The 12,147-nt window shown below is 40.4% G+C and overlaps 1 protein-coding gene across 6 annotated transcripts in view; it reads left to right on the top strand.

The window, feature by feature from the left end:
• PLCB1 (phospholipase C beta 1) overlaps nt 1-12,147 on the top strand; it is a 249,505-nt gene that overhangs the window by 84,535 nt on the left and 152,823 nt on the right. For 5 of the 6 annotated variants that reach the window (XM_065682352.1, XM_065682354.1, XM_065682355.1 and 2 more), the window contains exons 1-2: nt 1,342-1,606; nt 7,623-7,763. In XM_065682352.1, coding sequence (XP_065538424.1) covers nt 7,683-7,763 — 81 coding nt within the window. In that variant the 5' untranslated portion in view covers nt 1,342-1,606; nt 7,623-7,682. Of the gene's footprint in view, nt 1-1,341; nt 1,607-7,622; nt 7,764-12,147 lie in introns of those variants that run through there. The other variant, XM_065682353.1, reaches the window with a different exon arrangement.

Raw genomic sequence — 12,147 nt, 5'->3', positions numbered from 1 at the left:
TGTTTCAGAGAGGATGAATCGGGATTGACTCTTTGATGTATGATTTGTGGTAGCATTTCATCCCTGAGAATTTCTGTGGGAAGAATAGGCCTTGGATTTCAGTTGCATCTGAGGCATTTGGTGTTCCTGCACATCCCAAGCAAGATCTGTCCTGGAAGTAAGTGGACGTCTTGGATCTCCTTTCCAGGGACTAACTCTGTCTCTAAAGCATTTCTGCTTCCTTTTACCCAATACTGTGTTTTACTCTGAGCGGATGGTCAGTTTAAAACCAATTTAGATTATTGAGAGCAATTTTTGAAGAACCATCCTTTTGTTTTGTACACACTCACTTAGCTGCACCAAAGGGGTGTCTTTTTGACTCAGGTGTTTAAACAAGATCCTGGCTCTATTTCTGTGCATAGGTACCTATGGTGATATCATGCAAAATTGGAACCCATTCTGAACCATTTCTCATAGAAATGAGAAGAAATCCAAAGAAGAAGTGTATGCAAATATTTTGGTCATACATAGATCCTGCTACACTGGTGTGAAATATATGAAGATATATTTGTATCAAAACCATAGTGCAGTTTTTATCATTGTTGGACTAAATGTGTTTCTGGCTTAATGATAATGAATTTGGTAAAAATGACTTGATATAAATGAATATATTTAAATATCAAACTTCCTATGAGTCCTGTGTAATAATAGAAAAGGGAGTTTGGAGAACACTGTTTTGAGTATCTTTGATGTAGTAATTGGAGTATATTCATTTCACATGACTGTCATTAAGGAAGACAGACAAAATCCTGTCATTGAGTTTGTAGGTGTGATTCCCATGTATGGACATTCTCTTTAATCAGTGAAAGGGATTGCTGAAAGATAAACTTGATAGTTTTGACTTTGGTCTCAACAAAAGAAGGAGCGAGAGAAGAAAGGCACATTTCTTTGAAGGATGATCTGTCAATCCACTTGATGGGAAGTTCTTAGTCCTGTACTATACTGTTGCTAGGTGATGTGTGCCAGGAGGGGTCTTTGAAATCCATATCAGGACTGTTAACAGTAGATTTAAGCCCATTAGTGAGAGCATTTTGTTTCTGAGGGTCAGGCAGGGGCACAGCAGCAGTTCAGAGCTTCTCAAGAGGCCAATGCAGAGTGGTAGTCCCTTGGCAAGGAGAGGTGTGGGGTGGGGTTGTCTCATCTCCAGAAGTTAGACGTCTGTAAATGGCTTGCACCTGCACCTTGTGTCCTCACTAGGCAGACCACAGACCATCAGGTGGGTAATTTACTCCTCTCTGACACAGGTGAGGAAATAACTACCCAGAGAGGTGTTTCACTTACTGTTTGGCTGTAGGTGCAGATGGAGGGACTGGACTAGATGGGATACATAACCTCTACAGACAAAGATAGGAAGCAACTCTTAAGTGTCATCATGGATGTAAGAAGTCTTGCAGGCCAGAGCTGTGTGGTTTGCCTACCGCATGCAGTGTAAAATCATTTCAATGGACTATTAGAAGGCAATTCCTACTCATACATGACCATCCGTGATTGCACTGTGGAGTTTGGTTGGATCACTTCAGTGGAGCTGGGCTTGGATGTCTGCTGGAGTTCTTAGCTAGCCATAGGGGTAAGTGCTCTGGTTTTAACAGAAACTTCATGCTTCTTATTTATACTGCCCTGTAATACCAATTTACCCGGTGCTTAAAGGGTTAAGATCTGATGTTTGCAATCTGGGTCAAGTATATTAAACACCCATGCTATATATGTGTATGTATATGCATTATTGTGGATAAACAATCTGTGATAAAGCATTCCTGAAGATAAGACATTGTTCTATTTGAAGAAAATCTGTGGGAGTTTTGCCTTCGACAGAGTCACAATGAAAGCTCCTATTTTAGCAAGGTTCTTTGTTTAATTTAAGCACAAATCCGAGTGTTTCCTGGAAAACTCTTTGCATATGTAGCTGTCTAATTATGCTGCTTCTTTCCTCCCCATCTCACTTCTGGGATACATAAAGAGGTAGAAAAAGATAAATGCAGTTTTCAATGCTTGGAAATCTCATTCTGATGAGCATGAAACTAAGATGAAAGTCTGTTGCCATTTTTGTTTCATATTGCTTCTGAAATATCAGGACACAAATATAACCATTTGGGATTATGGTATAGAGTCTAGGGAATTCTGAAGTACCCCAATAGCTATGTAATATGGTTTAAAAAATGCATAATTCTGTCCAACACTGGTTTAATGAAAGAAACATTTGCTTCAGGGCATTTTAAAGGAAGGAGCGTGGCATTTATTTAGTACTAGAAAGAGAATACATTTGCAATGTGCAAATCAGATTGACAGAAGTAATGAAAATAGCTGATAAGTGCTAAGTTGATGTGCAGGGTTTGGTGGTAGTTTGGTCTGTAGTGGTTTGGTTTGGGGGTTTTCTTCAGGCATCTACTTTTTGGAGGCTTTGAGAGCCCTTTCATGCCTATTGCTTCAGTAGGACTCGAGTATTAACTGGCATCATAAAGACAATGTTTTACCGCACAAGATGGCCGAGAAAATAGTTTCAGCTGATAGCTGTTGGGGCAGGGAGTGTTTGGCATTTTGCATGCCCAGGGGTGAATGTTGTATAAATAACATATAGTACCCACTGTATGTAGAGTATACATGTAGTGTAGCCTATAATGACTCCTTTAGATTTTTTGTATAGTAAATTAATGTCCTCAAACACCAGAAATTCCTATACTTTAATTGCACAACTGTTGCAGGAACCCCGAAGTTCTGGCTGAATCTTTTGCTTATTATCCAGTTTGGCCATCGCGTTGCCTGAAAGTGTTAAGCCCCAAGGAAAATCTTTAGCATTGGACAGATTATTCTGCTGTTTAATATGGGATCAGACAGAGCTGCTCTCCAAGGTGGTGCTGCAGCTTTGAGTAACAAAAGGTGACGCATTCCACCTGAGGTGAAACCTTGGGTGACCTGCTGCCCCATGGCGTGTTTAAATCGCAGTTTGAGTTTTACAGCATGGAAGCCTTTTAGATACGTCTGTACAGATATCTGTATATATAGATATCTATACGGCAAAGTACTAAAACACCAGGAATTTTCTGCAGACCGATGGAGTGCCGCAAGGTTTTGCAAACAACTGTGAAGAGCTGGAGATACTTATTAAAAGATGTTGCAGCATTTACTGTAATGTGCTAGGGTTTCAGTGGTAAGAGATGCGTTTTAATAACACCAGCCACAGCTGAAAGCAGTCTTTGTGGAGCTTGTCATTAATGTGGCTGAGCAACCTCTTGAAGTTTATGTTATTTTTATGATTTCCAGTGAAAGGAAAACACAACGGGAGAAAGTTTTGGAAGTCTGATTGAAATCTGGTTTTATCCATCTGTCTACAGGATCCTGGTTTCTAACAAAACATCATTATTTGTTCATGAAAAGTGTAGGACTGCCATAACCTTTTATTACATTTTTCATGTTTATGGATAATTTTCTTCTCTTTTCTGGTTTTGTTTTGAATTGATTTAAGATGTGTTTTTCTTTGATAGATTTGTCACGACAGCAGGGCCAAATAGGGAAAGTTTTTTTACCAAGCGAGCAAATAGTCCCCTGGCCAACTCTTGCCTCAATTTGACATAGTTAATCTGGTTTATAATGAATTCTAAAGCTGTTTCTGCTGCCAACAGCATCCTTGCCACCTTCTCTGTATTTCTCTGCTCACAATTTACATCTCCTTCAGGAATGTGTCAGCCCTCTAACAGCAGAAGTGTTCCATCAGGAAAACTGGCTTTCCGGGCCTGGTTTTAGGGCAGGTCTTCAGGCAGCTCAGGTCCTTGAGCAGAAGCTCCTGCTAGGCTTTATTGGAAGGGAGGAAGCAAGCTGACATCAAGACATTGTGAGTAAAGGAGGTGAAAGGATGCTCCTTTGTCAGAAAACATAAAAGCAGACTTAAATCATTGTGCTACAAAGGGAACTTTGAGCTACGTGGGCACCGATCATCCCATGGGCATGTTCCTTAACATGATAGAGCTTCAATAGCTCAGGTGTTCAAAAAAGGACTATAATCAATAGTAAATAGATCTAATTCTTCTGAATGTCTCTCAAGAAGCTCAATTTGCTCATAATATGGCCCCAGTCTAGCAAAGAGCTTATGCCAAAAACCAATCTGTCCACTTGTGAGCCAGCATATCGAATGCAGCTCCAAACAGCAGCAGACTTTCAGTCTTGTTCCTCAAAATGGAATTATCAAAATCAAAATAATCCGATTTACATAGAAGCAGCTAAATATAGTCGTTGCTTGGGTTTTTTCCATGTCCTTTTCCTATCATCTCCACGGGAAAACTTGCTGACATTTTAAAAAGGGGTTTAATTCACAGAGCTTTAATAGTCTTCAAGGTTTTGATAAAGGATATTTTGCCCATCCTCTTAGTAGTGTTTGCAGCTAAATGTGGAAATAAGGGAGCAGAGCTGTTCATGAGGAATGTGAAGAGCTGACAGTGTGCTTTGGTATCTAAATTTGAGTATTTCAGATCTGAGGACCAAGTAATATGACCTAGATCATCAGCTAAAGGCTAAGTTGTCACTGACAAATGGAAATGCATCTGTCACCCTTAACGGGCAGATACAGCCATGGCAGGGGTCAAAAAGGATGTGAATCCTGTTAGGATCAAAATTACTCTCTTTCACTAAGCTTATAATGAAAGTATCTATTTTAAGCCTGTGGAGCACATGGCAGATTACATTGAGGTAGCTCAGGATATGTTTATGTCTTTTATTAATGAGTGCTGGGTCGCAGCCAGAGAATGTATTGCTGTAAGGGACTGTGTGCTTCAAACTTTGTTAGATAAGTCTTAGAGAACAGATGAATTCAATATTTTACTCATCCAAACCCAGCTACCCAAAGAGGATGACCTGTCTCATTTCTTACCTTTAAAACATGGAGAAAAATCCTGTGATTTGGAAAAGCAAATTCATACTTGCATTGCCTGATTGGCCACTTACTCTGTACTTCTAACAGCCTTCCTGAGTCCCAGGTAACTTTTCTTTTGATGAATTCTCTTTGGAAGAAGCATCCCATTTCAAATATGTTTCTTTTCTGTTCTGTGATGCATGGCTAATGCGTATCTTAGACTAACTAAAGTGTGATCCATCATAGAGACATTCTGTAGCTGACTATAAATACAAAAGCAAAAGGTTTCTCTTCTTTCTTCTTTTGTTGATATTGAATGCAGTTCATCACTGAGTGAGCAAGAGGTTCAGCTAGGGAAAGGAAGAAAGGAATGACAATTATATGGAAGAATGAAACCAGATAGACAGTCCTGTTCCGTTTGAGTTCAGAAAGAATGATGCTCTTCCCAGACAGGCCCTTGAGCAGAAGCATTTATCAGTCTGATTTTTGGGTTTGAAACGGTAGAGAGCAAAAATCAGATGAGTTATCATCTCCCAGAGAAATGAAACAGAGCTTTGTAGCATTCAGCCTATAAATAGAAGAGAAAGTAACCCATCTAGTAATACACATCACTAAGCGTCTTCAGGGCATTTCTTTAGCTTTTCTCCTAGGTGTAAGTTATACTTTGTCTTTCTCATTCAAATCCTCATCTGGGGAGCACAGCTACTATTTTTACATCTCTCTTCTGGTTTTCTCTTATGTGAAAGCCTGTCATTAACTTGTTTACCAGTGAAATTGTCTTTGTCTCAGCACACAATCGTATTCCTTCTTTACCGAGCTCCCAAATAGGATTATTCTGTCTGTTTTCCTGCAGTGCTTGCCATCCTACCCAGTATTTAATGAGGCTCAGCATCATACAATAGACAGTCTTGTACTTTCTTTCCAGTTAGTACATCATATTTCAAAATGCTTTCCTAAACCTTGTAATGTATTTGTTGAACATATTGATAATGCCATTGCCTACAAGCAGATATGATACCAATCGGGAGATGCCCTTTAGACTGATGTCTTGTTGATACAGGATTTCCTGCAAGATCTATGAAAAAGAGCTCTTTTTATCACCTTATGCTTATCTTTATGTTATACCAAACTGAATTTGTAACAGTCAGTGGAGATTTAGATTGTTATTTAAAAGCTATTAAATATTAAGAAGTATCATAAACACTAAACATATGCAGACAGTGGGGAAGGAGGTTGAAGTGAGAGTGAAATGTGAACTGCAGGATATATTTGTGTCAGTTTTGAAACCGTTTGATCTCTACACAGAATCCGTCATCCCATAGTGGCGCTATTTGCTGGCCATTTCTTAGTATTTGTAGCAGAATGACAAATCTTGCCTTTCAGGAAACCTGAGCTTTCAAACTAAAGGATTGAAGTCAGTCATGCAGGGCTTCTTTTCATCTGTCTTTTGCCTTTATAAGCTTCATGTTGAGGCCAAGGACCAAGCAGTTTTCTTGGTCTGAGAAACACTGAGTGCATTTCTTGGAAGTGGTGCAGCCTAATAGAAACCAGTAGAGTCACAAAATAACCTGAAATTTGTCTCGCATGCTACCAATGAAGCTGAGGTTCAGGCTATTATTAGCTGATAAAAATCATTGAACATATCTTTCTTTCACAGAAATGCTATGTAGTCATTGCTATATTAAGGATCGGAACAGGCTGCCCAGGGAAGTGGTTGAGTCACCATCCCTGGAGGTATTTAAAAGGCGTGTAGACATGGCACTTGGTGATATAGTTTAGTGGTGGACTTGGCAGTGCTGGGGGAACGGTTGGACTTGGTGATCTTGAAAGTCTTTTCCAACCTGAATGATTCTGTCATTCTGTATTGAATATAGACCTGTGGAAAAAAAAAAAAAAAGCTGAAGATTAAATATAAATGGAATATGAATATTTAAATAATACATGAGACAGGTTAGTTTTACCCAACTGATGATGTGTTGTTGCAATAGTAATTCTGCTCAGTACAAGAGGAACCGCAGGTTCAGACCCCTGGTGCATGCGCTTGGAAGCTGCAGATCCAACCTTGCATGCGGGTGGATCAGGACTTTGGTCGCTCAAGACTGCCTCAGGAACTGACAGTCCTGGTCGGACACTTCCTGATTGCCTAAGCAGCCTTTTTTCCGAATGGATTTGCCTATTCCACATGCCCTTGGTCACCGTGTTTGTAGTAAGCGTGGTTAAAGCCTTTCCCAAATCTTCGCTTGCAAAGCCAAGCCATCAATCAGTCGATCAAAACATGACTGTTTGAACATGAAGATGAAAGGGGAGGGCATCACCAAAATTCCATTATTCGTTTCATAGTGTTAATTCCAACCAGTCTTCTTAATTCCGCAGGAAAACCTAAGTTCTCATATTAAGGTTTATCTAAAATCCATTAAAAGCATAGAGAATCTCTCTGCCAAGGCCAGTAGCCTTTGGACAGATTGTGTCATTTTGACAAGCAAAACAGTTTATGTGTGCTTAAATTCTGAGGCAAAAATAGCTGCAAATAGGAATGTGCAGCCATCAACTGGACAGCTTTTAGCCTGTACTGTTGTAATACAGAGCTCAAAGGCTTTGAAGGATTTACAGTACTGATTTTCTTTTTATTCTATGTTAATAACTTTAAATATTTGAATGAATATTACTTGCAAAAATAATCACCTCTTTCAGTATAAGTATTTGCAAAAGATTGTTAAGTATTGTGCATTGTGTTTACTTGCAGGATCCCAAACTGCGCGAGCTGTTGGATGCTGGGAATGCAGGAGGTCGCCTGGAAAATCGAATGATAACTGTTGTCTATGGCCCAGACCTGGTCAATATCTCGTACTTGAACTTGGTGGCATTCCAGGAGGATATAGCAAAGGTAATATGACATTCATCTGTGTCATATAAAATTAATGTTTATGAAGTAGAGACCTCATAGCAGCCTTCCAGTATCTGAAGGGAGCCTATAGGGATGCTGGGGAGGGACTATTCATTAGGGACTGTAGTGACAGACAAGGGAAAACGGGTTAAAACTTGAACAGGAGAAGTTAAGATTGGATATAAGGAAGAAGTTCTTTACTGTAAGGGTGGTGAGGTACTTGAATGGGTTGCCCAGGGAAGTTGTGAATGCATCCCCGGCAGTGTTCAAAGCCAGGTTGGACAGAGCCTTGGATGAGATGGTTTAGTGTGAGGTGTCCCTGCCCATGGCAGAGGGGTTGGAACTGGATGATCTTGAGGTCCTTTCCAACCCTAACTATCCTATGATTCTATAAGTGTTAGTTTGAAAAATGGATAAATGAGATAACAGTGGAAATTGCTATGAAATGAGCCTCACTTCTGTTACAGAGCTGTGCTGCTCAGCACCCAGGAGGAAACGTGCAGTCATTCTTTTTCAAGGAGTTTATTTAGCAGAGTTTTTGCCCCTGGTATTTGTGCTCATCTTCAGAACATTGCTGTAAATCCCAAACACACACTGGGAAAATAATGGTACACATGAATTTTTTCTCAGCTATGAGTTGTGGGCTGTGACTTTCCAAACACATCTCAGGACTTTTCAGTAGTTATCACCCTTTTACGCTTGTTCTTCGTGTTTGTGAATTATGGATCATCTGTGAGAGCCGAGTTTGGAACCAGCTGACTTTTTAAGGTTGGCCTGTGTCAAAGTAGTGGGAATCTATAGTCTACATTGTACACTCAAGTAGTCAGCAATCACACACCATAACACACACATAAATATTCCTGTTCATATCCAAAAGTCAGTTTTAAGCACTGAATTTTGCCTGCTGATAACCCTTGGTAAGGGTTGCATAGTCAATGTCATTACCTTAGCGAAGTAGTTTTTCCATGCGGGTGTACAGTCCCTTCATTTCTCTCCAACATACCACACGGTTGTTTGTGCCAAGCAAGTTCCGTTTGATGTTAGTACATCTTTTGGTTTTGGTTTGTTTGGGTTTTTCTTCCCTCTTCTTCCAATTTCTATACAACTCAGTTGTGGTTATTGAAGTGGGAGCTCTTTGCTTTATCTCTTCCAAATTGACATTCAAAAGCTACCCCTCTTTCCGCTTCCATTCGTACAGGTAGACTCTGGTGACAGCCTCCAGATAACCACACACACAACACACTTTAACATGGTTTGCCATCCTCAAGTGCACTAGATTGCACTAAAATAATAGTTTCTCTGTAGGCTGCAGTTATTTAACAATATTAATGAGTTCTTTTGTCACCTCACAAGCGACAAGGGTGGTCAGACCAGGTGAAAAATGGTCATAGGATGAAAGTCTTGAGCAAGGAAGAGATATTTTTGCTTGCCAGGTTTCTGTCTTTGCTAATCTTCATTAGCCAACTGGTCAGCTTGGCAAAACCACAAATTCCACTATCTCACTGATATGAAAGAACAGAAACAAGCTGCGTTTGTGGTGGTCTGTGGACTGCTGAGTGGGAAGTGCTGTCCTCAGACTTGAAAACACACAGCTCTACTCCACAGGGTGGTTAAGAAATCTTAAAACTGCAAAAGCAATCGAGCCAACACTTCAGGGAGGAAAAAACCCGACTATCTAAGCCTATGATGGAAAATGCAAAGTTATGCTGAAGCTTTACCAGCAACAACTGGTTAGCCCTTACTACTGGCAAATCACCCGAATCAGAAGCCTACGTCCTTTTCTGCTTTTCTGTCTAGCCCGCAATCAGTGAGCTATAATCATTTAGCCAAAACAGTGCAGAAATCGGTATTTTAGGGCTATTTTCTGTTTGATAATGGAACCTTAAAATACAGTAGATAATGTTTTAGAAAAGCTTGGCTGCTTTAAATGCTGAGTAACTCCTACAATCTGAGTAACTAAGAACCTAAATCTTCCTTGTTATTCGTAAATGCGGTAGACCGAATAAATTACTATTTTGTCAGCCAAGCAGTGTGGCCTGAGGATGTGATTTTCAAAGCACTGCGGATTAGCTGTGCTTGCTCTGAGATCACGTTAAGTATCCTGATTGTTTCAGTGAAAACTGAGTTTTGATCACTATTGAATGCATCTAAAAATTCTTCCTTTTTTAACATGTTTTCCAGCTTTATTTGAACCAGACCACAGAATCTTGTCCTTATCTCCAGGCCCCGTGTAATGACTCAGAGCAGTCGTAATAAATAAGCACATGAGGCACAAATCATCTCTTCAGGGAGCTTGGAGAAGGCCTGTAAATACACAGTGTTTTCAACATCACACATGCAAATTTTGACCCTTCCTGTTGCTGACGTTCCAGGGAAAGCAAGTGCCAGGGAAAAACTCCCCCACCTTTCCTTTTTCAGCGCATGAATATTATTTGGATTAACCCTTCATTTCCGATGCCTTATCTTTCAAGTTGTGTAACAAGTATCAATCAGTCCTTTCTTGGAGCAGAAAGGCAAAGAAAACTCCAACGGTCCTAGTGAGGCAGCTAAAATTATTCAGTTATGGGGTTTTTCTCCTTTGCAGGAGGCTTCCTATGCTGCTGTGAACTCTGTTCATCACATCCATTGGCCAAGTTGTGGGAAAATTATGAAAATAGGAGCCTTGGGCTATTCAGCTTGCTTTAAATCAACCAAATACAGAGCTAGAACTGACAACACAGGCACCTTGTGTTGTTCTATGTGCATTCCTCCAGAAGAAAGTAACTAAAGTGCCTTAGTGATGAGCTGAAGGGCACTGTGCAGCTGGTTTGCTCAAAGAATGCAGCTTGAAATTCATTAGGTAATGGTCTAAAAGGCAGACTGCTGGACATGTCTTGATGATGGAGAGAAGTAGCACTGGTACAGTGCTTGCTTATTTTCAGACAGGTGTGCCTGTGCCTGTCCATACACATAGTGCTGCAGCAACCAGGATAAAGGAAGAAGTTTATTGTCAAACCCTATTCTGAGCAGATGCTCTTTTTCTGCCTTTGTTGTCAACATGAAGTCATCCAACCTGTGAACATCTGTGTTTGCTCTACGGGATTTCATTCCCTTCCCAAATCCACGAACTTCAAAAGTGAATGTCTCGTCTTTCCCTTCTCTTTTCTCTCACTCTGTTTTGTGCCTCTCATGCCAGCTCTGCTCTCATCGCCCTAGTCCATCCTGGCCACACTGGCCCTTATCTAGAAGCCAAGGAAATCTGTTTCTCCTTGGTTTGATGAGCTTTGAATAAGATCCATTGGTAAGAGCTGATGAATTCTTCTGTAAGTTAAATGATATCATCAAAGGTGATTCAAAACTTGGGCTGTACTTTGCTTTCCAGCATACCTCTTTATTTGTCCAACTTCCCTGGCATATGTAAGAGCTTGATCACTGTAATAAAATGATAAAGCAAACTGTAAATTCACATCTATTTGATGCATTTTTAACTAAAATTCATGAGGATGCCAGAAGTGTGGAATTTGAGCAGCTAGCTTTGTTAACCTCCCACCAAAAACAAATGTGCAAGAAACACTGCTGGAATTAAGACCCTAAAATGGGAGAGGCAATGAGCATGTATTGTTGACTTGGCACCTGCATTGTCAGAAATGGCTCAGCCTGTAGGTAGCCCTTAGAATATTTGGCAAGAGTGTTTGATTGCTTTGAAGAGCCAGGAAAAGCTAGCAAAGGAACATGGCAAGACTGTTTATACAAATAATGCTTTGTGACAGGCACATAATAATCGAGTTTCTCTTGCATTCCTGTCAACAAGCACTCGGACAAAGAGAAGGAAGAGCCAGGGTGTGGGATACTCCTGAATTCCATGTTCTACAAGATACTGGTTCTACTGGGCTTAAACTCAAGTAAGATCAAACCAAATTCTATCAAGATCAGTTAAAAGCCAACATATTTTCGATTTCTCAATCATCATTTATATTGCCAATAATCTCTGCAGCCGTTAGTGTCACAGGGAGAAGTTTTAACTGCTATTATTAGTGCCTAAACAAAGCAGTGTTTACAAGATGAGCCTATTCCAAGCCTGGAAAAATGAGTTGCCAAGAAGAAAAACAGATGCTGCCCTTATACACGTTCTGTTCCAGGAGTCACAGCAAAGCAGTTGTGTTGCTAATGAACCCGACTCCTCTTCTTTCTCACACCCCTGGCTTTTCAGATTAGACCCGATAAAGGAAAACAATTTAAGCAGCAAAATGGAAGTGGTCACGAGAGGTGGAGGGAGGGCCAGCTCAGCACAGTGGTTTGCCTCCAGAACAATGAGGCTGTGGCTGAGGGAGGAAGGTTTCTCTGCCAGAAATAGCAGTCATGAGGAGATGTGTTGTCACAGCTGCTCAGGGGTGAGGTTGTAAAT

The sequence above is a fragment of the Lathamus discolor genome, chromosome 5, assembly GCF_037157495.1.
Source record: "Lathamus discolor isolate bLatDis1 chromosome 5, bLatDis1.hap1, whole genome shotgun sequence".
Lineage (NCBI taxonomy): Eukaryota > Metazoa > Chordata > Aves > Psittaciformes > Psittacidae > Lathamus > Lathamus discolor.
The sequence above is the reverse complement of the archived record's forward strand: the minus strand, read 5'-3'. Positions and strand labels throughout refer to the sequence as shown.